At 43.5% G+C, this 25553-nt stretch overlaps 1 protein-coding gene across 11 annotated transcripts in view; it reads left to right on the plus strand.

The window, feature by feature from the left end:
- Nucleotides 1-25553, plus strand: part of ESRP2 (epithelial splicing regulatory protein 2) — a 143975-nt gene that overhangs the window by 98841 nt on the left and 19581 nt on the right. For all 11 annotated transcript variants that reach the window (XM_082063075.1, XM_082063077.1, XM_082063078.1 and 8 more), the window contains 8 exons: nucleotides 15-142; nucleotides 2969-3121; nucleotides 4014-4142; nucleotides 21235-21348; nucleotides 23144-23258; nucleotides 23998-24096; nucleotides 24213-24267; nucleotides 25038-25148. In XM_082063075.1, coding sequence (XP_081919201.1) covers nucleotides 2987-3121; nucleotides 4014-4142; nucleotides 21235-21348; nucleotides 23144-23258; nucleotides 23998-24096; nucleotides 24213-24267; nucleotides 25038-25148 — 758 coding nt within the window. In that variant the 5' untranslated portion in view covers nucleotides 15-142; nucleotides 2969-2986. The remainder of the gene's footprint in view (nucleotides 1-14; nucleotides 143-2968; nucleotides 3122-4013; nucleotides 4143-21234; nucleotides 21349-23143; nucleotides 23259-23997; nucleotides 24097-24212; nucleotides 24268-25037; nucleotides 25149-25553) is intronic.

Genomic DNA, 25553 nt, shown 5'->3' on the forward strand with positions numbered 1-25553 from the left:
ACATGTTGTTTCAGGAAGTGGATCCTGTTGCTGCTCTATGGAGACAGGTGATCTCATTTCTTCACATTTTTTTGATCAATAAATCCAGAGACTGCTATAATTAAGAGTTGCATGCAGAGAGACTGAAGCTTCTGGATAGAAGGTGAATGGGAAAGCAGTTGCATAATCTGATACTTGAAAATGTCTGAAATCCCAGGAAGGCCAGTGTTTATTTAAAGTTTTATTTTAAACATGTTAGAATATGTTTGAAGTCAATTTAGCTAGAATAGTTGAGCTAAGCGAGTAACAGTAGAAATATATGAGTCAAGATAGTTTAACAGTAGAAACCAGATGGGTTTTCTAGGAAGCGATACTACATTTTATTAGATGAGCTAATAAAACTGTCAAAAGCATACAAGCTTTTGGGCTCACTAGCCTTTGATACCATGCGTAGATTTCAAGTGAGTTTTCAAGGGTCTTTGGCATTGATATGAGTAGAACTTCTTTAGTTTGACATGTTGCTATAAGTAAATTACAATACTTTTTTCTTTCACATTAGATTAGGTAGGTATTGGCATTCTTTGTTCCAATCCAGTGAAGCCTGTGAGCATATATATCAAGCTGACCAGGAATATATAATGTGTATGATCTTCTATAGACATCTGCTAATTATAATCCCTTTTTGTATGAAGTAGTTACGTATTAGGGCTATGGAATGACAGCCTCATGAAGGCAGGTAAGTTATATCAGACTGGTACTTTCATTCTGTAACATAGCTTCAGGTAAAATCTGTGCTCACACTTGTGTGTACAGACACCACCACTCCCCCGACACCCCCATGACGTATATGTATATGTATATGTATATGTATATGTATATGTATATGTATATGTATATGTATATGGGAGGGAGAAACAGGTTGAGATGAGAGGAACAGTTCTCACGCTTGAAGTCAGTGTGCGTTTCTCATTGTTATTACAGACTTAAGGGACAAGAATCATTCTGTATACTTATGAACAGGCTGTTATGCTGCTTCCTTACTGCTATATCTAAGGGATATACCTAACCAAAAGGAATAGGAATGGTTGGGGTTTATTTTCTACCAAGGAGTTCTAGACATACATTGACAGAGGACAAGGCAGATGTTGCGTAACTTCTGGGGCCGTGCCCGTTCTGTAAGAGCAGCCTGCCTTCGGGATTGCTTTCGGGCAGCTGCGCGCGAGCTGCAGAGACAGCAGCTGAGCCACACGGAGCAGGTGCGAGGTGCCCCGTGCCTGCAGGCTCTGCCGCCCCGGCCAGGCAAGCGCTGCAGCGCAGGGATTCCCAGAGCTCGCAGGACGCAGCGTCCCCCAAGTGCAGCTACTTAATCGAAATACATGAAATAGTCTTGCTGATGGTGTTAGCATGGGAATCGGGATTTGCTGAAGGAAGTCCATAGTAACTGCTATAATTAACCGATTATTAAATTAGCATGTTAAAAGAAAAAGAGAAAATGTGATGTTAATATTTAAACCCATCAGATAATCACAGTTAAATGTCCAGCTCTGTATTTTCCCATCAGTAGCTAAATGGCAGCACTGTTTTTTATTCAGTGAAAACTGTATTTCAACACAACACTAATATTGAAGTACAAACTGAGGATTTAATTGAGCGGAAGAAAAATTGTGACATGTCTAAGTTGCATCATTTGGCCTTTAAAAACCATTAGTAACTCGTCAGTGGTGGCAATAGGAAAAATAACGTGGTCAAAACAGTTTAGAGGCTTTTTGATTTTCATTTTCGCTTTAAAATAAATTTGAGTTTGACGACGTCTGCAAAAATGGTCCAAGCCCCCGATGTTACAAATACAACTACTGCTCCCATCGAGCAGAAATGCTTAGAGGAGTATTTTGGTAGCAGCTAAGCTGGGCGCTCTTTTCCTGTGTAGAGTCTCACCTGTGAAACAGAAAAGAGCTGTAGAGAAAAACTGCCGGTCTTTGACTGCATTTAATGCCCAGGAGATAGTTCTTCACTGAGCGGTTACAGGATAGAGAATACAAGGTTTATATTTCTGCTTTGTAAAACGTGGTAGACATGCACCTTCTTCCAACAAAAAATATTTTAATAGGACCCACCTTTGCAAACCATATGCCAAGTGGGGCCTAAAATGCAAATTACTTTCTGACTGTAATATCCCTTAAAAATTCCTGTATAATACTGCACTCTCATTATACACGAACGTTGGTAGCTCAGTACATAGACAGCAACGTGCACGAAAGGTGAGGACCTCCGTGCTCAGAGCTAAGGCACAGGTTGTGTTTCAGTAACCGTAGGTGTGTATTCTTCGGATTTCCAAGACAAAAGGGGACTCGGTAGGACTGCACTGTCCCCGGGTCCCCGTGCGCCGGGCGAGCGGCCGCGGGCGCGCAGCGGGAGCGCGCACCGCCCGTGCCCGGCGCGGCCGGCAGCCGCGGGACCGAAAGCAGGTAGAGGCACTTCCTGCAGGCAGAACTGAAGAGGGAGAAAGGCAGTTTTCCTCTGATCTCCCTCAAAAACCAATCAGGCCAGATCAGCCAGGCGTTGATTCTCCCTCCGTCCCTCCTACACCTTTTCCGAAGGCCCAATGGCCTCTTCCCTCTGGGAGATTGACTAGAGTCACATGAGCCGCACCAAGGGCAGGTAACTTGGGAAGGGGGAAGCTGGGCTCCTGCCATGATGTCAGAGGGAGAGGAGCCCAGGGCTCGCTAGTATCACCTCCCCATAGCCCGGGAGAAGGAGCTCGCCGGGAACAGGTAGAGATGCACGCTTTCTCCATTTTTGTTGGTTTCAAACACCTTTATCTCCTAAATAGCTCTCTCTCTATTCTTGATATTGTGACTCCTCGTTCGCTCCTTTCCCCTTTGATCACTTGGAGGTAGGGGGTGAGCCTTTGTGGGATTTGTTTTGTTCTTTTGTGTGTGTGTCCTTTTTTTTTCTCTCTTTTTTTTTTGACCTCTGCTTTTGATTGTAGTTGTTTCCCCCTGTGGTCATGACGGCTTCGCACAGTGACTCTTTGGTGGTGTTGTTTGGGGCAACAGCTGGTGCATATGGGGCTAAACTGGGTTCGGATGAGAGGGAACTAATTCTCTTGGTGTGGCAAGTTGTGGATCTACCCGGCAAGAAGGTATGGCTTGGGGAGCGGGCCGGGGCGCGTTCCCGGGGCCGGGCGAGCAGCGCTGCCCGCCCGCTCGCCGCCTCCCCGGCCCGGCCGCGCTCCGCGGGCGCACGGGGGAGGGAGCGGGGCCCGCGCCCGCGGGCGTTCACTCGGGGTCACTCACTCCGAAGGGTCCTTTTTGTTCCGCTCTAAGGGAAGAAGTAGCTTTGAAAGAGTTTGGCCGCTTCCACCCCCCTGCCCCGTCTCCCTTAAAACGTCTGTAGCTTCAGCTTCGGAGATGACTACGGGCTTTGGAAGGTTCAAAACAAAAAGCTGCCCTCGGCAGGCTCCCAGCGTGCATGCTTTGTGGGAGCTGTCTCGGGTAACCGTTGGACCCTCTCTGGCCTGCTGCCGGAGGCACTTGGTTTTTTTCTTTAACCAGTGTTGAGTAAACTTTAAGAGAATACTGAATTCCTTTAAATTTTAGGCTGATCTGGAAATATGGTCTATTTTTTTTCCCGCAAAAAAGCCCTGTCATAAACAAGAGTCCCTCAAGAGGTGAAAGGCTTTGATAAAATAAACCTGACTATCAATTTTATGAATAGATTCAGGAAACTGCCTTAATATTGTGTGATCTCCCCTTTGCAGTTACCAAGTCTCACAAGAATGGGTGCTAACTGCAAAGGTGTCCCATGGGCCGGCTGTGACTCGGTGCGGCAGAGAGCCGGCTCTCCGGGGCGGGAGGGGAGAAACCGAGGCAAAGCTTTCGGTTTGGGAAATCCGCAGATGCTTTTCTCATTGCGATTGTTATCGGGAACGCGATACTGCACCTTTCTGATTTTACTGCAGTCTGAACGCTTTGTTCAAAAGAGCTAATTCGATTGTTCCTCACTTCTGCCCGTAATTTCTTTAATGTTTTTAGGTAGGGGCACTCCACAAATCCCTGGTGAAAGCAGACAATTTGGACTTAAGTGACCAGTGTCGTGAAGTGACTGGCTTAACAGCAGAGGGGCTGGGCAAGGCAGAGCCGCTGGACCAGGTTCTTCAGCAGGTGAGGCGCCGCTCCTGGGCAGGGGCTCCTCGGGGAGAAGCCTGGGGACGAGATTCAGCTGAGCTGATCAAAGAAATAGGCTTTGATTTTGCTTTGCACTTCGAAATCACTAGCAAGCTTTTGTGCTTATTTTAAAGCGAACCTCAAAATACCCTGAACCATTTGAAATGAGAACCCCATAATTCTGAAATGGTTGAGTACAATATCAGAGTACTTGAGCAGATACTCTAGTCCTTGGAAGTCCTTGGAAGATGTGGCTTCTGATTATTCTGCTTTTATTCCAAATTTCTCTTGCTTAGGCCTTAAAAGAGTAGGCTGATAAGAGCACAACTTAATTTAGCAGTGCTAATTAGACTTTCAAAATTTAGGTGGTATGTTTTAATCTACAGATTCACTGCTGTATATTTAAAAACGTGACCTTTTCTAACTTGTTTTTCTTAGATTTAGTTGAAATCTTCAAAACTATACTTTCGTAAAACATCAGCTGTGCATGTTCTGTATCACACTTTTCCAGATGAGCTTAATTACTTTAGTGGATTATAAAGTGTTTTGTTTTGTTTTTTCACAATTTCTGTATTTTGCTCTTTGGCTCATTTAATATCGCATTAAGACAGTAAATCTGTCAATTTGTATGGTCTATGCAGTTCAAGAGGCCCTAAGTTAGCAAAAAAATGTAACGCAACTAGCGTATACATATGCACTTCCTGAAAGTTTGCTTGCTTTCACTGCCTTTTCTAGATACGAAATGCGCTTGAATGGAAAAATACAATAGTGCATTTTTGTGTAACATATAAAACTGGCTTTCCACACCTTGTCTGAATCATTCGTAGGTGTGTTTCAGCAAGAAACTTGCTCAGGCAGTAGAACAGGTTTGTGTTGCTGTAACTCCTGGTGACACAGTTAACTTGGCAGGCCAGGCCTGAACCCTCTTTGGTACTGAATGGTTAACACCTCACTCTGGAGTATTTGTGAAAACAGAAATGTGTAAGTTTTCTGTGTCTTAAAACCTGTCAGCATTAAATGCAGGTGGCATTTGTTCTACCTGCACCGGTTTTGCACAAGTCCACAAACAAAAGGTGATTTTTTTTTAAATTATTTATTTCTTTTTTTAAAGCTTCAAAATAACCCCTGAGAAAATGTGCAGCTGCAGGTCTGATCTTGTCCCAGATCTTACACTGAAGACATCTGGAACAGCTTAGCCCAGTACACTCTGTTTACCTTTATAACAGACACACTTTAATTATACTCAATACTTTATGAGATTGTATCTTATTGCCGTAAATTGCACTGTAGGTGGGTCTGCTTTAGCAAATAAAAGGAAATACTGCCTTCGTGTGTAGGTGGGCAGAAACTCTTGAAAAACAACCATTTTTCTCCTTTTTGTTGTGCATATCTATGCAACGAGATAATAATTTTGCTGTTATTTGTTGGATGCCAGTTGTGGCGTGGCCGGTTCCATCACGGGCCACCTGGAGCACACCTGATCTAAGCTCGTCTCCCTTCCCCTCCGTGGGTCCTGACTCTGAGGGAGTTCGGAGAGGAATTAATTCATCCTCCCACTTGCAATGGCGGCAAACAGCAAAATTACATATTCTTTAATAGCTGATCCTTTTCAGCGTTTTTGGAGATAAGTGCATTAAATTTCTTGATCGCACCATGTATTGTAAGGCTGAGTCAGGTGTTTGTCAACACAAACAGCGTTTCCTCAGTGGGGTGTTTTGACGAGCTGAAGCACAGGTGGGTGAAGTGGTTACTTGAAAAGGAGGAGGAAGAGGAAGTAGACTTTACCTTGATTGAGATAATGTTATGGAGTATGTGAAATGAGCTTTCCACACCCTGTTTGGGTTGTGGGAGAGAATTTGATGATGCAGCTGAAGCTTTAGCACACATCTCAATCAGGTAAACGAAAGTTTTGGTGTTTGCTTCTGGCTTTTGCCTGGGGTTCCCAGTCTCTACGTGTAGTGGGAAGTGAGAATCACTGAGCACAAATCCATTGTAACTTTTATCCGGTTCAGAGGCCTCTCCCAACCTCAACCATTCTGTGATTCTGATTCTGTGATTAGTAACTGGTAAACGATAGATCAGCTACTGCGGGCATGGAGTTTTTCCACTGACCACAGAAAACCTCCTCCTATTACTGTTTAGTTCACTTTCCAGCAATGATGGATCTACCAAAAGCCTGTAATCTGTGGCTAAGCCTTTACTCTGCTTGTAACAAGGCACTTCAACAAATGCATTTCAATTTTACTTCATATTCCTACAGTGCTACATTCACATGACTTACTGCTTGCGTCTGTCGTAAGTATTCTAAAACAGGATTCCCCGCCAAGATCTTTTTTCTGTGTCATTTTACCAAGTAAGGTTCTGCAGCACCGTGCCCCCGGATAAGCGAGCCGTTTGCTGCAGTATGTGTCTGTATGCTTTGCTGCAAGCTTTTAAAACTGTACTTGTCCAGGGTAACAAGCATGTGATTCCACAGATGCTGCTGCATTTATGGGATCAAGCTATATTTTCTGATGGTCATGTGCAATGTTTTGATAGTTATGTTTTGGGTGGGGAGGTGAGATCCTGGTCATGTACAAATATAAGGGAAATAATGACTCGAAGTCATAAACCGCAGTCTGCCTAACGTGGTCAGTTCAGCCTGTCTCTCTGGGACCAGTAATGGGGAAGCTGGAGCTGCTGGCCGAGCTGCGCTGGTGGAGCTGCAGGGAGCCTCTGAGCAGAAAAACCCGAGGGCTTCTTCGAACCAAGTCAGTAGATCTCCTGTTGGAGTGTTTGTTTGGGACGTCCTGAGCCTGTGATGTGCTCTAAACACGCATTACCTGCTCCTTACTAAAGGGAATAGTGTCCTCTGTTCCTTCCTGCGTTACTGGGACATTCTTGCTAGGTTTCGTTGTTCAGATCTTCAAATCACAGGACTGGCTTGTTTAGCATGTTATTTATATTTTCCTAAGTAACTGCTGGAGCTTTGTGGTTTCATGGTTTCTAAGCTATTAAAGGGAGAAAATAGTTTTCGGGTTGCTCTCTGAAACCTTGCAGGAGTGGAAGCTTGCTTCTAAAGAGCAAAACTGAAATGAATTTGCCTTGCTGTCCTCAAAACTCCGACATCTTCACGTGCTTCTCTGACTCTCGCCATGGGGGCTCTGAGTTAAAAACCGAATGCGAAGTTGGAAGTGGTGTGGATTTCTTTATCCTTCTCATGCAGAACACCAGGCTGAATCAGCATGACTTGCCTTAAGACATGTTGCTTTCCTTTTGCAAGGCTGTATTTGCATGTCTCCCTGACAAAGGAGAAGTCTAAGAAAAGCTAGTAATTTTGGAGAGCTGTCTGCAGTATTTAGCTGTAATTACCGTCTTACTTTGAATGATATATATTAAAAGATCTCATGAGAGCTGGATCTGGTTTTGGACATGGTGCAAACATCCAACTTTAATCTATGGATAGCCATTTAAGTAAAATTGTTTGAAAGGCTGTCCTAGTCTTGCTGATCTTTCATTGCATTGTACATTAAATCCAGTGCATCAATGAGAGATTAGATTCATATTCTTAATCATAGACAGACCAAGCTGGGCCTCTTTCCCCCGCTCCCAACCTGGGCACAAATTGAACACAGAGGGGCTGCCACTTATCTGCTGATAGCGAGTTCCCCGTTCTCTAAAGCATGTTCGAATGCCTATTGATCAGCCAGCTGAGCTGCAGGTGCAGTTTATTTTCTCCCGTATCAGCAAATTCAGCAAGAAACAAGCTGGTTAGATGAGCATTTGGAAACAAATGGGATGGGGAGAGAGGCGGAAGAACCAGTGAATTCCTCTAACCTGATAAACCGGTTACAACTCTTTTTTTAAAGAGAAACTTGTTCTGCAACCTCTTCACAAAGTGCTAGCAGAAACTGCCCTTGGCTGCCTTGCCGGCTGTCACAGCTTCATTTTGGATACATTGTTTTTTAATACATTTTTAATACACCTCTGAACTTTTAGACTGCAGAAAAAAGTCTTAAAATGCAGAGTGTTGTTCTGGTTTGTCTTTTTGCCTTGTGTTTGTTTGTGGTTTTAGTCTTGTGATTGGTCTTCCAGTTTCAGATTCATTGATGGCTGCATCTCAATGAAACTCTTACCAGGGTCTGTATTCTGGAGTATTTGCTGGGTTCGGATGTTTGGAGCGGGCGCTGGGCAGGCCGGCGGGCGCTGCTGGGCAGGCTGTTCTCTCCACAGCACACGCAGGCTGCAGTTTCCCAGACTTGTCTTCAGCAGCCAGGCCAGCTTCTTTCTTGCCCCGCTCCATCCTTTGCCATCTTTTTGTTGTGTCAGGAGCTCTTTGTGAAGCTGTGCTGTAAACAGGATCACTGAAACGAACAGGTAGGGTGGGAACTTCTAACGTGCTTTGCTGTCCAAGCTCACGTCCCATGAAACTACACCCTTTAATTTTATTTTCATGATCCAACATGTTTGCCGGCGATACTAGCTTCAGGTATTTTCTGCCCCCGCATCCTGTTCTGGAGCTGCAGTTGTGTGCAGACTGTCTAGTGGCAGCTTTCCCGGCGGGTGCTGCTGCGCGGGCTCCTCGCCCGCACTCTGCGGGTGCGGGAGCCGGGGGCAGCGTGCTCAGTTCGGTGTGCCGTGCGGGTGGCAGGTGAGGCGCTGTGTCCGGGGCAGCCGCAGCGCTCAGCTGTGGACGGGCACTGTGGGTGAGAGGAGAGGAACTTTTTAAGATAGTTTGGCCACCAAACAGTTTGTATTGTGAAACTGTGGCCTTGGGCTGGTGTCAGCACCGAGGATTTCCTGACAGACACAAGATGTCCTTCAGGTTGTCAGGGCAGGTAAGTCATAAACTCCTGCTCTTACAGGAGGGCTGCGTGTACTGTATGCATGTAGCCTTATGCAAGGTTCTTACTACATATTAGCATATAATAGCTCCCTAGTTCCATTGATAAACATAATTCAACCAATGCTTATCTATGTTTGATACCTAACATTGGAATATTGTCAGTCTTTGTGGTGGGGAAGTAAGGCCGTGCTGATGCTCCCTGTAGCCGCAGGCTGTTCCAGCGCGGGATTCTTATTGTCGTTAGCAATGAAACGGATGCCTAACTCTTGTTTCATAACCCTGGGTGTAATTCTGCTGTCGATGGTACAAGTAAACCAGCTCCCACCATGTTGCAATTGGAACACACAAATCTCTTCTCTTAGGGAAGAGTTAATACCAAAACAGTTTTTCTGCTACGTATATAATGTATGTATACGTGAATATACGTGTATAGATCATGTGAACGTATTTGTTATTGGCAGCATTTGTGTTCTGTTAGGTTCTGTGGAAAAGCAGTAACATGAGCTGCTCTGAAGGCTGCAGTGCTCTATCTGAGTTCCTCGGGTGTTCTCTCAAACCTTGCGTCGTTCCTGTACTTAGGTGTGTTTGACTTCAGAACACGTGGAGAGTTAGTTAAAGAATTTGTCTGAAGCTGCGTATTCTTTTGTCTGGAAGCCTAAACTGTGGTGGTCCTGGCTAGCTGGCCTATCCTTTTCTAACAAATACTGGCACTGGCATTCTGATTTTAAGAGAAATGAATCATTTGGCCCTTTGGTTTGAGGATAAGCCTGAGTAGACTTTATGATAACAAATGCTGCTGCTTGTTCTGGTGAAGTTAAACAGTAGCATTGAATCTCTTAGCAGGTCTGGGTGGATTAGCATATATAGAAAACCAAACTTTACTCTGACCCGTCCAGAGTGCTTGCGGCGCCTGCCTGAGCGTCGTGTGGCGCGGTGTCTGAGAACTGTGTCACTGGCATATTTCTGTTCTCACAGCCATAATACTGTACCCAAATACTCGAATTTCTCTTGAAATTGTACTTGCAGCTTTTTTGAAGTCATTGTCAGACAGTAAAATGCGAAGTAGAAGCCTTTTAATACAAAGATTGCTGGATTATGTGATCCTCAAAGATCCTCTAACTTGGTGTAAGTAGCTGCTGAAAAAGTCACTGGAAATGAGTTAACGAACTGTTGTCAGGGTTTTCAAAAGTGGCTGAGAAATAATGAATGACAAATAAAGGATTTGTATTCTCCCATTTTGACAATACATATACATGCAGTGCTTCTACCAGTTCTTACATGTTAACATGGAAGCAGCATTGTGCGTGTCTCAAGGTACTGAATTAGGAGTAATATTTGCTTTACAAACCATTTTTTAGTGCTTTACTCTGAGAAATGTGTTGATGTTTTTTAGACTGTTCACAGCTTACTCCAATATGCTTCTATGCAAGAGCTCCTGTTCCTGCTTGGTTTATAAAGAGCTGCTTTACTGCTCTGCCCCTCATTCATTTAATCCCTGCGCTGTGAAGGCAGATGTGAGTTATAAGTTTTACACAAAAGATATCGGGAATTGAAATTTAAATGCTCACCACTTGTGATGAGTAACAAAACCAAACACCACCCAAGGCCACCACCTCTCCCAAACTCCAGTTTAAAACATTTTAGTTTTCCTTTGCCCCACTACCTTTCTTTGTAGAACTGCAGTGGCGGAGAAGGGCAAAAAGTGCTGAGAAATGGATGTCGTGATAGCACTCAAATATTGGAAAGAAACTTAATTTTAAGATTAAGAAATAGTTGTATTCTTTTGCAAATCTTGGCTCATGATGATTTTGGACACCTGTTAGTTCAGAGACTTCCCTAGAGATAATAAAACCTTTTAAGCTATGTTATCATTCTGAATTGAAATCAAGGCTAGTTAGTGGTGTTGCCATTCTCTGCCCCTAATTCTAGAGAAGTTTAAACGTGTGCTTTAATGTTACCAGGAATTGTGTAGATGTTTGCAGTTGCAAAATTAAGTGTCTTCACTGGTAAGTAGTTCTGTTGCAGTGAATTGCGCTAAGAGTACAGCTATGATATGTGATTTGGAAAATAAAAGTGCAAAAGTCACTGTGGGGGCTTTGCTTTGTAAGCAGATCTTCTTGGAGCTGTGTACTTCAAAGTCTGAAACTTAATTTAGGAGTCTTTTTTGGCTGAAGAGGGAGACAAAACAGTGTGTGACACATCAGACCTCTTGAATCAAGAACCTGTTGGCTTGGAGGGGGATGCGTGCGACTGAGAGCTGGGCAATGCGTGGCAGCCGCAGGAACGTGCCTGTGGCAGGTTGGGGTTTGCTGGATTGATTGCTTGAGTGTATTCTCCAGTGTTATTTCTTACAGAGAATTACACTGTTACAGGATGAAATTTATTAGAAAACATGTGAAATGGCACCATGTACATATGAAGTGCAGGAGGCAAAAACCACTGCTCTTTTTGTGTGCTTAAAGAAACAAGAAAATATAAATCAGCTTCCTCTTCCGATAAACCCCAGATGCTGAGAACTGATCACAAGAAGCTGTGTGACCTGCTTCATATTCCAGAGAACTCGTATCAAGTCTTTCCAGTCATAATGAACTCACTTTGGAAAGAAGCAGCCGCCTGAGAGAGAGGATGTAGTTCTGTAAGAGGAAGCAACACCATTTTAATGTCGCTGCTAATGTTCTTGTTCTCTGTTGGGCAAGACTGAGTCCCTTGGAAAGCCCTGTGTAAATCTAATCTTAGTTGTGAACTGCCAAAGTCTTAGAACAATTTCTTACTCTCATTTTTGCTTTTCTCAAGTGTAATCAGTCCCTGATGAATGGGCTTGCTGCCCAGATCTTTGCCTTGAAACTTTTGGAGATGAAAGGCAAGCTGATTCAGAGATCTGCTTCCACTTCTCCTTGCGTTGTGGTGGAAGGATGCTGGACAGGACAGGGTAAGCTCCCTGTTTCTGGAGCAGGGGAGAGCCAGTTTGGAGAAGTTTGACATTTGGCCGATATCTTTAAGGGTTTGAGCGAGGATCACCTGATTCTTGTATACACTAAGATGCTTCGTGGATCTCAAGGCTGTTGTTCAGGAAACTCCACACCTGTGATATTCTTACAGCCTAAGTGTAAACGAGAGGCAGGAGTTTGAAAGAATATTGAAGGAAACGGAATTGTATTAGCCGTCTTCTTTTTGTTTGTCTGTTCTGCTTACTTTTCCTGGTTATTACTACAAAAACAACCTGAAAACAGCCCAATAGTAAAAAGATGGTTTAATTTTGCAGGTATTGGCTGTTCTCCTACAACTGGTTAAGCCTGCACTACAAACAATGAGGTAGTGTTGAGTAAATAGAGCAGTACCATGCATTGCAGTCAACAGAGCCAGTGCTAAAGATCACATTGCTAATGAAAGTTTGTCCTTGAAACAGAGGTGAGACGGAGTGGGGGAGGTATAGAACACTGAGAGAGCTTGTGCTTAAATCAAGACTTTAGGAGATGTTGCAGTCAGAGTACGTTAATTAAAACCTGGCGTTTGGAAGGTATATTCAACCTTGTCTTTCAGGCCCTAATGACTTGCTCTGAGTTGAGCTGATAGCAAGAAGCCTGGGAGGGGTGTGAGGCACCATTGTAATCCTGCTTGAAATATAGGTAAAAGGTTGAGAGAGTATGGATTTTTGCATTACTAATATTCAGTGTTTCCTGAAAGATTTATATTTTGCTTAAAGGCAGACTCAGGAATACTCTACACTAACAAATGCTAAGGTTCTGCAAGATATGTGCCTTGTTTTGCATGATTTTGTTGGTTTTGGTAGCTAGTGGCCTCTTTCATACAGATTAATTTAAAGGTGAAAACTTCCTTTATCTCAGTGTTTCCTTATTTAGCGGTTTCCTGACAGATAATATAGTAGTAAAGTCAGTCCAGAACCTGTGGTTCTTATGTTGCTGGGCTGGGTGCTTTATCTTACACAAGGCTGACTTGAAGTAGCTTATTTGTGGAGTACTCTGCATATTTCAACACTCTCTTATTAAAGCAGATTGTGCTTTTGAAGATAAAAGCTGTGACCTGCTTGCTGTGACATTTAGATGGCCTGAACTCATGGTCTTGCCTTTTATGCCTAGTGCATTACCTGAATTAGATGCTGTAGATACCATGGCTGGAAAGCACCTGAATAATCTGATGTTGCAAACTTCCATCTAAGAAATAATTAATCAAAAATGGTCATAAAATGCTCAAGTGGCCTGGCTTGGACAGATCTTTGTCTCGGCAGAATGTTACATTTTTACATTCTTTTCCAGGAAGAATTAAAACTTTTAGTTAGCTCTTGTGTACTTTGTAGCAGAAAGACGCAGGCCCAATTAAAATAAGCCCAAGAAAGAAACAACAGGCAGAATCCAAACTGCACAAATGGAGCAACGGTTGTCACGCTTTGTCTGCCTGTTGTTGAACCGTGCTTAAGCAAACCTATTTTTCTGCAGAAAATTAGCTGTGGGCTGGTGTCATCTAAGCGTAAAGCTTGAATTCCCAAGGAGTATGCTGAACTTGAAAGTACTTTTCTATGTTTTGTGGAAGGGAACTCGAGGAGCACCCTCCGCGTTCCCCCTGGACCTGCAGCCCCAGGAGAGCTCCCCGTGCCCCCCGACTGGAGGCCTCTGCGCCGCCCGGGCGGTGACGGTGACGGGGGGACCTGCTGCTCCTTCCTGGAACCTCAGCTTCTCACCAAAGCCAAAGACAGGAGCAGATATCTTGAAACAGCTTTGAAAATAGATTCTGTGTTTTTTAACGACCTCTTCTATTGAAGATCTGTGATGTTTGGAACCCCAGGCGCGTGATAATTGAGACCTTAACCCTGTTATCTTTCTTAGCTCGTGTCATGGGTGGAAAGAATTAGTTTCCTTCTATGAGAAAGGCAACAATACAAGTTTGTGTCTATGCAGACACCCAGGGCAGGTGAAACTGGTTTGGAACAGCAGCAGATGTGTGGTACCTGGTGTGCTGTTGTTGGGCCTCTCTTCAGGAAAGAATAGAAAATGACGACAAGGTTAGTAGGTAGTAAGACGCAGCACAATGTACTTGAGAAGGAGACGGTCTGCGCTGCCTGCAGTGGCACATCCTGCGTTTCCTTGAGACCGAGGAGAGCAAACTTGCTCTTACTCTTGCAAATTCCAGCATTGGATGGAAACTCTGGCTGCTTTTCGGTAACATGTCAGTATTTCTCTCTTTCTCGGGTACACTTACGGTGGCTGTTGTGATTGATGACTCATTCAGTTATTTAATACAGTTCGTAGTACCTCAAGAGGCATAAGGTTATAGGTAACTTGACTGGTCATATTGAGCCCAGTCATATTGTCTGTGGCGTGCTGGATATGAAAACCATGCTTTTGTCCAGGCTGGTCTTCAGTCACTAAATAATCTTGGCCATTAGTGTTCAGTAGAGCAAAAAATTGCTTTCCTCTTAGGAGAAATAAAGCTGGCAATGTTGGGTTTGAACATTTCTAGTGAGGGGACCTCGGCTGCCTCCCTCGTCTTCTGCAAGTTTCCCCTGCAACGAAATAAAACCAAGGGGCAGTTTCTTTTCATGTTTGTGTTTGAATAGTATCTAAATATAGGAGTTTTTCCTGTATTGATAGAAGGGGAAAAAAAGCTGCAGTTTGTGGCTGCACTGTGGCTTACACTCTTTATTTCCTGTACAGCAGTTTCAGTGCAAGGTCACCGTGTATCCACTATCAGCCATGTGGAATAGCAGTTAACAGATGAACAAAGGCAAGGGCTTGCTGTAGGATTCCCTGTTTAAAAAGTTACCTGGCACAATAAAGGGTTATCATACTTGTAAATACTGCTGAACTGCAGTCTGTGCACCTCCCAGTAGTATTGACATGCTTTAAATTCCTTCATTGCATGGATAAAGTTGACGTTATCACAGGGGTCTGAAGAGTGAAGGAGCAGAAAACTGCCCATGGAGAGTATTGTAAATAAATGTGAAACCCTCATGGGTGTAGGATCTGAGGCACAAAGTCCAAGTGAAAATATTTCCCAAAGTTGACATGTTATGGTAGGGGGGTGTGTGCGTGTGTGCATGCGTGCGTGTGTGTTCAAGCTTTGTATAACAAACCCATGGCTTCTTACTCTCGAGATTTCTCATGCTGTGTTAAAGCCTTTTAGTCCTAAGGGAGATTTCAGGGCTGCTGGATGGTTGGTTTTCAGTGGTGCTCCAATCTTGCTTATGTTCTGGTGACAGAAAAGTTCTGTTAATCAAATGTGACTGCATCTCACCTCTTTGTTTCCTCCCCCAGACAACACGTTCTTCCCCAAACGCCCAAGCCACCCCACATGTATGCACTGTGGTGGTGGTGTTATAATGATCTTTAGTGTCGCTGTGGAGAGGAAGAAGAGGGGGTCTGCACGGGTCAGAGTGGCAGCAGCTGAGGTTTGAAGGGAGCTATGGGCTGGCCCCTGGTCCAAGAGGGAACTGATATTTCTGCATTGAGAAAGAAGTGCTTTATGTGGTTGCTACTTAAGTTGTTTCTACAGCATAAAACACTGCTATATATGTGTATAGATCTAGTATTTGTTTTGGGAAATTCTATTTGATAATTGATCTGACAGACTGAGCTGTAGTTCTCAAACTTCATTATACTAATAAAATGTAACAAACTTCAGTACTTAATGTTGTGAAATATAGTGAATTTTAAAAATAATTTATGAATTTAGAAAGTCTGAATTGTTAGATGTGCAAACACGAAAATTCAGCTGATGCAATGAGATTATTTAAAATATACATAAACGTATGCCTGTGTACACAAAGATACTCATATCTGTACGTCTGCCTGTAATGGTTTGTATGCTGCCTTCTGCCTTTGTTTAGTAGTAATTCGTTAGTGGAGAAGTCCCTTATGTAGGTAAAATAATGCATGGGGGAGATGTAGAGGAGCCCTGTGGCTCCTGCCTGGCGCCGAGACGTGTGCTGCTCCGAGGGAAAGCTGGTCGGGGCGTTTGTGTGGGTTTGTGTTTTAGTGAAGATGGGGGAAAAAAACCAAGCCACATGTAGCTAATTTGGCAGGTTTGAGTGAAAGAGATGGAAACAGTTCACATTTGTGTGCCTCACAGAGAGCTTTTTCATCTCAAACAGTTTATTTTACAGATCTGTGGAGTATAATTTCACTTTCTCTAGGACAGTTACATATTAGTAATATGAGTTCTTTAAGCTCAAGAGAATATACTGGAATATATGAGCCTAGATCAGCCAAAATAACATTTCTTCTAAGTTATTCCTGAAATTTTTCCTTTTAATAATGACCAAAAGAGGTCACTCCTGAATAAGTTGTTGTGGGTTTTATTTGCTTGTTCTTGCAAAAGGCTGATCTAGAACGTGAAGCCTATTCCAATTCTTTTGACAAGCTTTAGCCCAAATCAAGTATCATCTGTCCGTCTAGCATCTTAAGTTTTTGCTGGACTTGGTATGATTTGTCCTCCCACTGAAGTCTAAAGATGCCATGGAAGTCAAAACGGACCATTTTGATAGGGTGATTTGGCAGAAACTGGATCATGTATTCATGTGTAATCACTGAACGGTTCTCTCTGGGCAATTTAGTAAGATGCCTGTCAATACCACTGATTTGAAACCAGGTCTCTGTGCCATGGGGACCATAATTTGTGCAAAGAATATTGGTAGATCTAATAACTCATCTGTCTACGTGGGAATAGGTGCATGTCTAGCTTAACTGTGGGCTACAAGCTAAGCTGCTTTCTGGATTTTTATGTTATGCTTTAGCACAGTGTTCCAGGCCTTGTTGAGCTGTAAGAATGCCTTTAATTCTGAAGCTTTGTGAATAACTGTGTGTCTTTTCTGGTGCCGTTAGCTGTGATGGGTCAGCAGGGCTAAAAGAGGCACAACAGAGAACTTTGCGTTGCTGAAGGAAAGGATCCTGTTCTGAAGCGGCACTGGGAGGTGCTGGAGATCTGAGGAGTAAGAAACAGCCACGTTTCTGGTATTTCTCAGGGGTCGGTTAAAGAGAGAATCCCCCAGAGCATCGTGGTGTTTCGGCAGCGGTTCAGCTGACAGCCTGGCTGCGTTCTGCAACCGAATTATCTCAGTATTTCATTACCGCACGAGGCACAGATACAGCGCAGATGCAGTGGCCTTTCCCAAGGATGAGAGCTATTTTTAGTTGGGGAAATGGGAATATCCAAATAGCCAGAGGTTTATTTTAGTGCTTTGTGCATCATAACTATAGAAAGAGCTCAATGAGGAATTCTTGTTTCTCAAAGATCCCCAGCTTTGTTCACCTATAGTGAAGGCAACACGAAAGGGGCTGTGCCATTTCAGCCTCTTGGGATTGATTTGCAGAAGCGCAGCAGCTCGTGCTGGCTGCCGTCCAGCCCTGCTCTGGCGGACACTCGCTGCGCTCGGTGCTCTCAGCTACGCAACCAACATCCAGTTCAGCCAGTTTTCCAAACTGGGGCTCAGACTCTGTTCTTCCCTCTCACTGTCTCTTCTCTAAGACCTGTTGTAGGGTTCATGGAAGTAAATGTATGGAACAGCTTGTTTCATTCTTCCTTTTCTCTCCATTCATCTTTTAATCCCAATATTGAATTATTGAACATGTTCCTTTAAATATCAAATGATTCATCAGAGCTCTACTAGAGAGACTGACCTGGTGGAATAAGCAATAAAGGGTGGAGGGTGATGCCAACACACTGTGGTTCTTGCAGTCGAGGTGAGGGCTGGTTGCAAGATGCAAGCGGGTAATTACCGCTCTGTGTAGCTCTGTTGCCACGGAGCAGGTGGACGGGCAGACACAGGGTGTGATCTTGGTGGGGGGAGTCTGGAGGTGGGGCAGCAGAACGTGAAGGACGGGGGTAAAGAGCTGGGAGGGCTTTTATTAGTGTGTGAAGGAGATGTGGGTGGAATTTACGAAATGACAGAGTTGTGGACAGGTTGTTCAACAAGTGAGACAGAAAAATGTAATGTAAATCTCGCACTGGTCTGAACTTGTCCTTAGCTTGCTACGTTTGGGTGTATGCCAGTTCGAGGCTGGTTTTTGAGACGCTGCAAAAAAAGGAGGCTGAAGATGGGTTCTCTGCAGGAACCCCGAATTGCTTAACTAATATTTCAGTGTGGCCTTCTAAACACATCTGCGCTGTTTGCTTTAACTTATTTTGATACATGTGATAGGCTGTATCTGTTGCCTGAAAGACTTAAGGGTCCTGTGTAATGTGTAGTAACAAGAGCTGGTCCACTGTGCTATTCATACGTAACCTTTCCACGGTTCGGAGGTATCTGGTGCAGATGAAGGAAGCCCGTTGAGGCTGATCTGGGATACCTGTCATTCCTCTGTGGCAGTGCTGCGCCTGCTGACTGCCCCACGCTCTTCTCCTCGGTGAGTCTTCCGACTCACACTTGCTACCCCGTTCCTCTCCTCAGTTAACCCATGCAACAGCTAAGCTGGTTTGGATCGGAGGGATTGCTTCTGTCTCCCGGCTGTTCTTCCCACACCCCTTTTGCCCTCTTCTGGAGCAGTACACCCCAAAGTTTGAAAAAGGCTGGTTTGAAAATAGAGGTTTCTAAATCAGCACTCTGCAAGGCCTGCCAGCCTCGTGGCATTTTATCTGAGGCGCTTGGAGCTGCCAGCCTCTGGTAAGGAAAGCAGAGAATTGCTTTGACGTGTTGCTTGTCCCCTTGGAAAGGAGTTTGCAATGTTGAATGTCATCACTGACATTTCATAAATATGCAGTGCGAATACAGTTAAAAATAAATGCTGCCTCTTGTGCCTTCTTTAAACTTTAGCACCCTTGGAGTATTGGGCTTATTGGTGTCCTCGTGCAATAATTCACTCTTCTTGATGTCTTCTCACAGGACCTTCTGAAAACAGCTGTGCTGTGTATTTGTCTTTTCAGCTGTACCTTGTGTGGGAAACACCGTTGAAAAAAGGTGAATGTTTCTCTGCAACAGCCTTGATTATTACCAACTTAACTTACACCATTTGGCCTGAGCGTTTCCTTCCTTGTCCAGACACTCTTCTCCTTGTGTTTTCTAACTTGGTGAAGGCTTTTTGAACTACAGTTCTCATGTTTTATTTGTAAAGCAGGAGGCTGCATACATTTGCTACTTCCCTCAGATTGTGTATGTTGGATTTCTTCTTGTATCTGACCGAAATAGCTCCCTAATTGCACTCTTTATATGGGCTCTTGTGCATCTTCAGAAGCACAGGGTACAAAGTTGAAGGTTTGGGGAGTGTTTTATTACTGTTCATCACTAAGACTCTGCTTCCTTTTGGCAATAATCCATGTATACCTTCTGAAGGCTAATTCCTATCACCATTTCCAATCCCTTTTTACAAATATTTGCTCTGTGCTGTGCCCAAAAGCTAAACCAGAAAGTAATAAGGTGCTGCATTTAGTAAGAAGGCAATTCTCCTCACTCCTGTTCTTGTGGTGAGAGTATTTGTTTCTGGCCTGTGACCGTGGCGGTCCCCAGAACTGCATTTCTCAAGTGGTTCCTTTTGAGTCCTCTGGAATTTTGGTCTTTTTTTGGTGTTTACACATCAGCTGAAGTATTTTGAGCACACTCAGATCTCGGTGTTCTGACTCTTCATCCCTAAACAATGACTTGCTTTATAGCCTCAGATTCTTCAAGACTTGGACTTGTGGCAGGAACACAACCTGAAGTAGCAATCGGGAGAAAACTGGATTGCTGAGTCTGCAAGAGTTTGGGTTGTTTGATTTATTTATGGATGTATTTATTTTCATGGGACCGTTTGTTGTTGCTTTTGTGTGTTTTGGTAGTGTGCAAAGAATTGCATTGTTTCTGGGGGGATATTTCACCCTTCATAAAGCTTCAAATATCTTCTGTTTGATATTAAATAACTTAGTTTTATAGATGTATTGGTATCTGCATATGTATGTCAATGAACAGTGTGCACGAGGTGCTGATGTAGGCGCCTGCGCTAGCGCAGCGTTTCTGAACGGGCCAGCTGTCCGAGCCTGACGGGAGCCGGGCAGTTCTTCTGAAATAAGCCTGGGGAACGCTGTGTCTGCTCCTGCGAAGCCGCGCTTGGGGCAGGATTTCTGCGATTTCTGCCGGGTGGGCCTTGCCTTTGGCACACAGACACTGCCACGTGTTCCCACAGTCAATACTGTGTAGCTGTGGAATCAATCGTTAGGACTCATCTTCCCTGAGCAGAGGCTGTAACTACGTCAAGTGTCACATGTTGATGATAGACACCCCAGCCCTCCGCTCCCCCCATACACAGCTTAAAAGACAGCGTAGAGATACTGTCCGAGTTTCAAGTCAACTTGTAATTTGGTTGTTTTGGAGTCATAAGCTGTTGCTGAGAGCAGTGGGCGGCTCTGCACCGTGATGTTAATGATTGCTTTGTTTGTGATGTGCTGCTTCCCTGGGAGGGAGCAGCAAGGGGGAAGCTTAGAATAATTACAGTTGTCGCCTTGAAAGTTAGCTAACAAGCTACTATTTACTGATTTGATACATGTTGGTAATATGCATGAGCTGACTATTATGAGCAAGGAATTCAACACTGGTATGGAGTAATAAAAGGCTAGAAACTGTTGTATATGGAAAAGAACATTGAACGAGACACAGGTGGAGCCCTTTCCTCCTGAGAATTAACCTGTGGGGGGTTATCCATCCTACAGGTACGGAATAATTTTCTTCTATCTAGTGTTTGTGACACTGCACCTCTACCAAGAACTTCTAGTGACTTGGATCCAACTTCCTTATAATTTCACTTTTGAAGGTATTAGACCATAATTTGTTGGGTTTTTTAGCTTATAACTTTTGAAATATTAGTAAATTCTGGTGGGTAATATTTTTCTTTTTGAAGTTCAAATTAAAAAAAAATATTATTAAGGACATAACTGAAGTCAAAGGTGCCACAGGTGAGTAAAGGCTATTGCAAAATCAGTATTGTGATTGATCTTGAAAGGTTTTTTCTTTCTCAGATATTTCATAGCTTTTATTATAATTATCTCAGACTTTGGACATTACCATTATAATACCTTTCATATGAACTCATCATTCTGCCACATTGTCCTGATTGTTCTTTTACCGTACTGCTGGTGTTCTTGTTTTCTGTTCTGCAAATGCATATAGTTTCTTTGCCTGCCATTATCAGGATCCCGTGTCTGTTCTCAGTCGCATTTTTTCAAAAACTATTACAAAATGCTGAATTATTTAACCCTTTTTTAAAGTGTTTTAATAATGGTAACTGCTTGTATTATGGAATTATCTGTATCAGTCAGTACAATGAAATGTGTCGCTTTATTTTTCAGTTTAGTCAGCTTGTATCCAGCGATTTGAAAGTACTTGGAAGGAGCTCGTACACGCTCTGCAGCGATGGGCAGTTACTCATTCGACAAGTCCTCCACCCAGAAGCATCCAAGAAGGTATGAGATCAGAACTGGTGCAGAAGGGCAGTACTGTGCTCTAAGGACATCAAAGGAAATAGCTTACGTGGGTTGAGATGAGCAACACAGTTCAGCCTTGGGAATCCTGAAGATCATCCCCACCCTGTCTCAGCCCTGTGTGGCAGAGAAGCTGTTCTTGGCATTGCTCTTGGGAGTCAGCTACAGTACTTGAGGACTCCCGGATGAGTGTAATGAAGAGGAAAATTAGGAAAGACAGGACAGAGACAGGAACGATACAAGTACTTTGAATTCTATGTCTTAAAAAACGGAAGCGAATGTACAGGCCTAACCTCAGCAGAGGTGGTGGAGAGCTATTGCTTTGTTTAGGCTTGAGTTAAACCACAGGTTCTGTGTGAAGCCTTGGGTTTCTACCAAGATCTGAAACTGGTAGGAGCCCTGTGTCACTGTCCTGTAATCGCGGGGCAGTGACTTGCCCTGGAGAACGGCAGCGGTTCCCCACCTGCGCCTACTCGTGCTGCAGCTTGTCTGCCGCTCGCGCACGGCGCAGCCGTTCCCGCTCCGCTGCTGCAGGGCTGGGGCAGGCCGTGGTGCCGGGGCAGGCCGCGGTGCCCCGGGCAGTCCTGCCCTGGTGCAGCGTGGGGGCTCTGCCCTTGGTCTGCTGGTGTGCGCAGGAGCCCCCAGGAGCGGAGCTGCTGACCGATCAGCCGGCGTTTCTGTCTCTATATAAGGGTATTGGCTCATGCTGAGTTTCTGCAAATATTCGTTTGGCATTTGTGTTACTTAAAACATAACAGTGTGACTTTTTATGAAAAGCGCATGTTTATGTAGGGATGAAGTGATGAAGGAAACAGGAATGATATTTAACTTTCAAACATTAGAGTACTTTTTCTTTTCTTCATGCCATCCTGCAATATGGATGCAGGTAAATCTTTCTACTTCACCCTTGAACAAATGGACTAAAGCAAACACACTGATGTTGTGGAAGAACTAGTTGTCCATACCGAGATCAAGGAATGGAGCTGATCAAGTGTTGGGTCTCCTAATACTGCATTTCTTTACAATTTTTCTTTTTTTATTTTCTCCTTCAATAGTTTTACGTTTTTGAGAGTTTGTTTCTTCCTGCACATTAAATGTCAATGAGCTCAGACCTGGCTCTTGCTCTTCCTGCCCGTCGAAGCAGCATTGCCTTGTGACCCTTCAGAACTTTGATTTACAAATGTGGGCGCTGTTTGCTTGGACCAAGTGAAACTTTTATATAGCAAAACAGTTGGAGAGTGTGAGAAAGTAGTGAGTTAGACCAGAATTATTGTATTCCTTGCAAAATAAGCTGACATGTGAGTGAAGGGCTGCCGGAAAGTTTGTTTAATAATGTTACATAATTGAAATTCTTATTCAACACACAATAGTAATGAATAAATGTGTTTAAGTTGTTGAAAGCTATTTTGTACACTGTAACAGTAATAATTTAAACTTTATAAGAAAGTTTTGGTACAATATTGCTTTTCAGTGTAGCCACAAAAGAGAAAAAAACGTCTCCTGAATGGGAGTATTTAGAGTATAGCAAAACCTACATTTGTATTTTATTTCATACCCCGCCTGTTCTGCACCGGTTTGCCCTCAGAAGCTATTTGGCTTTGCTCACCTGCAGATCTAATGCTGCAGGGCTATGGAATTGGAACTCAGCTGGTCTATCACAGACAAGCTGATGACACACAACTGTGTGATTGCTGAGACTGCCTCATTCGGTCCAAAAATATTAATTAGAGTTTAAAGGGATGGTGCATACAACACAGACTTTTTGCCTTCCTTGCAGAACCTGCTGCTGTCAGACTGCTTCTACTCCTTTTATGATCTGCGCAAAGAATTTCACACCTGCTACCCTAATTCAGCCGCCGTGAAAGACCAGACTATCAAGACCATGGCAGAATGTATCCTTTTGCTGCAGCTTTTCCACCAGGATCAGTTGTGCTGCTTTGGGATTTATCTCTGTCATCGTTACAGGTTTCCTTGTTCCAAACTGAGGTGTGGGCTTTAAAAACTCCCAGGAAAAATGGAAGGAATGTTTGCTTAATAGTGTTTGGGGTGAGCAGCTCTGCTTGTAATTTTTTTTTTCAACTTGAGTCCACCAACGGGTTCTAAACCATACTTGTAAATCCACTCATGAAAAACATCACTGCATTGACTCTTGATCTTCCAGGAAAGGCTTAGCTGTCACTAGGCCTTCCCAGCACCAGCTGGCCCACAAACCTCTGCGGTTTGCAGATCGTGATGGTTCTCTTGTATGATCCCGACTGAACTGAGTTTAAAAGAAAGAGAAATGTAAAACCAAATGAAAACACTCTACACTTCTTACGTTTTAGGAGGATTTTTGTGGCCCAGTTAAATGTGGTTAAAGATCACTTATAGTGGAAGTGATACAAATGTGTTCCAATTTTTTTAAAAACTGTTAACGCTGAAATGATGTAAACTATCGATAGTTTTCAGACTTTTGACTACTGAAGTGAATATTAACCAGTTTATGAGCAGAGTAACAACTGTCTGATGGTCAAGTGTCCCTGCTAAGAGCAGTAAATGTTATTGCCAGTTCTGTGTTAATATCAGGAAAGCCTTATGCCTCGTTTACAAATGATCGTGCAAGTCTGTTATTTTCTGTAATCACCTGGTTAGATCTAGGCTTAGGGACAGATGAGACAGAAGAGGACTTTGGCGTGTGGCAAGTGAAAACCATGGTGGCTGTCATTTTCAGCATGCTCTCTGAAAGTTGTAGTAAGTGTCCCATTTATACAAAATGCTGAAATCTTTCTGTAAGGATTGGCAGTGGTACTGTCATTCTGAAGTAATCTCTGACCCTGGTCACATTGAAACTTCCTGTTTCGTTGCAGATCACACATTTACTGAGCCTGAAACTGTGAAATACAAGTATGAAACAGGTCCTTGGTAAGTGCTCTTGTCACGGTTGTTTACAACCCAAGATGGGTCTTGTCTGCAGCAAGGAAAGCTTGTGAATATTTCCGCACGGTCACAGCGGAAGTAGCTTGGTTCCTGAGAACATAACGGTGTATTCAGTAGCCTGATGTAGACAGGCTGTAGCTGGTAATGTTGAATGCTGTAGTTTAGTCTGTCTCTTTAAAGTCACTGCAAGTTAAATGCTCTTTGTTCTCTCGCTGCTGTTTTGCACGGCAGCGCGGCTGACTTATCTTACCCAGCAGTGAAGAAATATTTGTGAACTTTCCCTAAGTCAACAGGGTAATGGCTTGTGCACCCTGCGAGCTGCTTCTCAAGAGAGCTCCAGAGGGCTGTGTTGCACATTGGGCTTAGGGAGAGAAGGAACAGCGTGGTTCTTTGTTTTCAATACATTGCAGTAACTGCAGAGTGAAACATCTTCAGCACAAGTCATAGGTAGTTGTATTGAGGACTCTGTAACTGTCAGTATTGGATTGTTAAATCTTTCAAAGAAAATGAATCCAGTTCCTTATTACTTCAATTTGTGGTGACAACATGGTGCATCCTAGGTGTTGTCTATATAAAAGAACTATCCCAGCTAACTTTTTTTAAATTGAAATGAGTAATAGAACTAGAAGAGTCTTAACAGCAAATACACTCCTCATTTACAAGTTAAATTAGTTTTAAACTGAAATTGGGTAAGATCATGGGAAACCTAGGTTAACACTGACTTTGGCTTCGTATGTTTTTTCCTTTCTGTGCAGCAGTAAATCTGAAACAGTGGACAGTGAGACGGTAATACGCGCCAGAGGTTTGCCATGGCAGTCTTCAGACCAGGATATTGCTCGATTTTTCAAAGGGCTCAACATTGCCAAGTAAGATAACAAGAATTGGTCTTGCTTTATCACTTTGTCTTTAATAGCATATTCTTTTAATATTTGAACACGCGTCCCTCATGACCCCCAACTAGAGTCCCCGCTTGTCTTTCCTCACCCCCACCCCTTCCACCCCACGGTCACTATAACTGAGCAGGTTTACCAGCCTTAGGTGTGCAAGACAGAATTCTGAAGTCTGTGAAGAAGAGACTTATCAATTGAAAACCAACATATATTCATTTGTTGGTAGTACCTAAAGGGAGAAACTCCTATTGCATTAATCAAAGCAGAGTCCAAGATATAACAGAAGCTTTAACGTTGTGCCAACTTGTCAGAATTCTGCTCTACCTCCTAAACAGGCCAGATTCAAAACCTCCAAGTGCTGTTTGGAAAAAATTCACATGA

Source organism: Streptopelia decaocto (genome assembly GCF_964273445.1).
Source record: "Streptopelia decaocto genome assembly, chromosome: 11".
In the NCBI taxonomy this organism is placed as follows: domain Eukaryota; kingdom Metazoa; phylum Chordata; class Aves; order Columbiformes; family Columbidae; genus Streptopelia; species Streptopelia decaocto.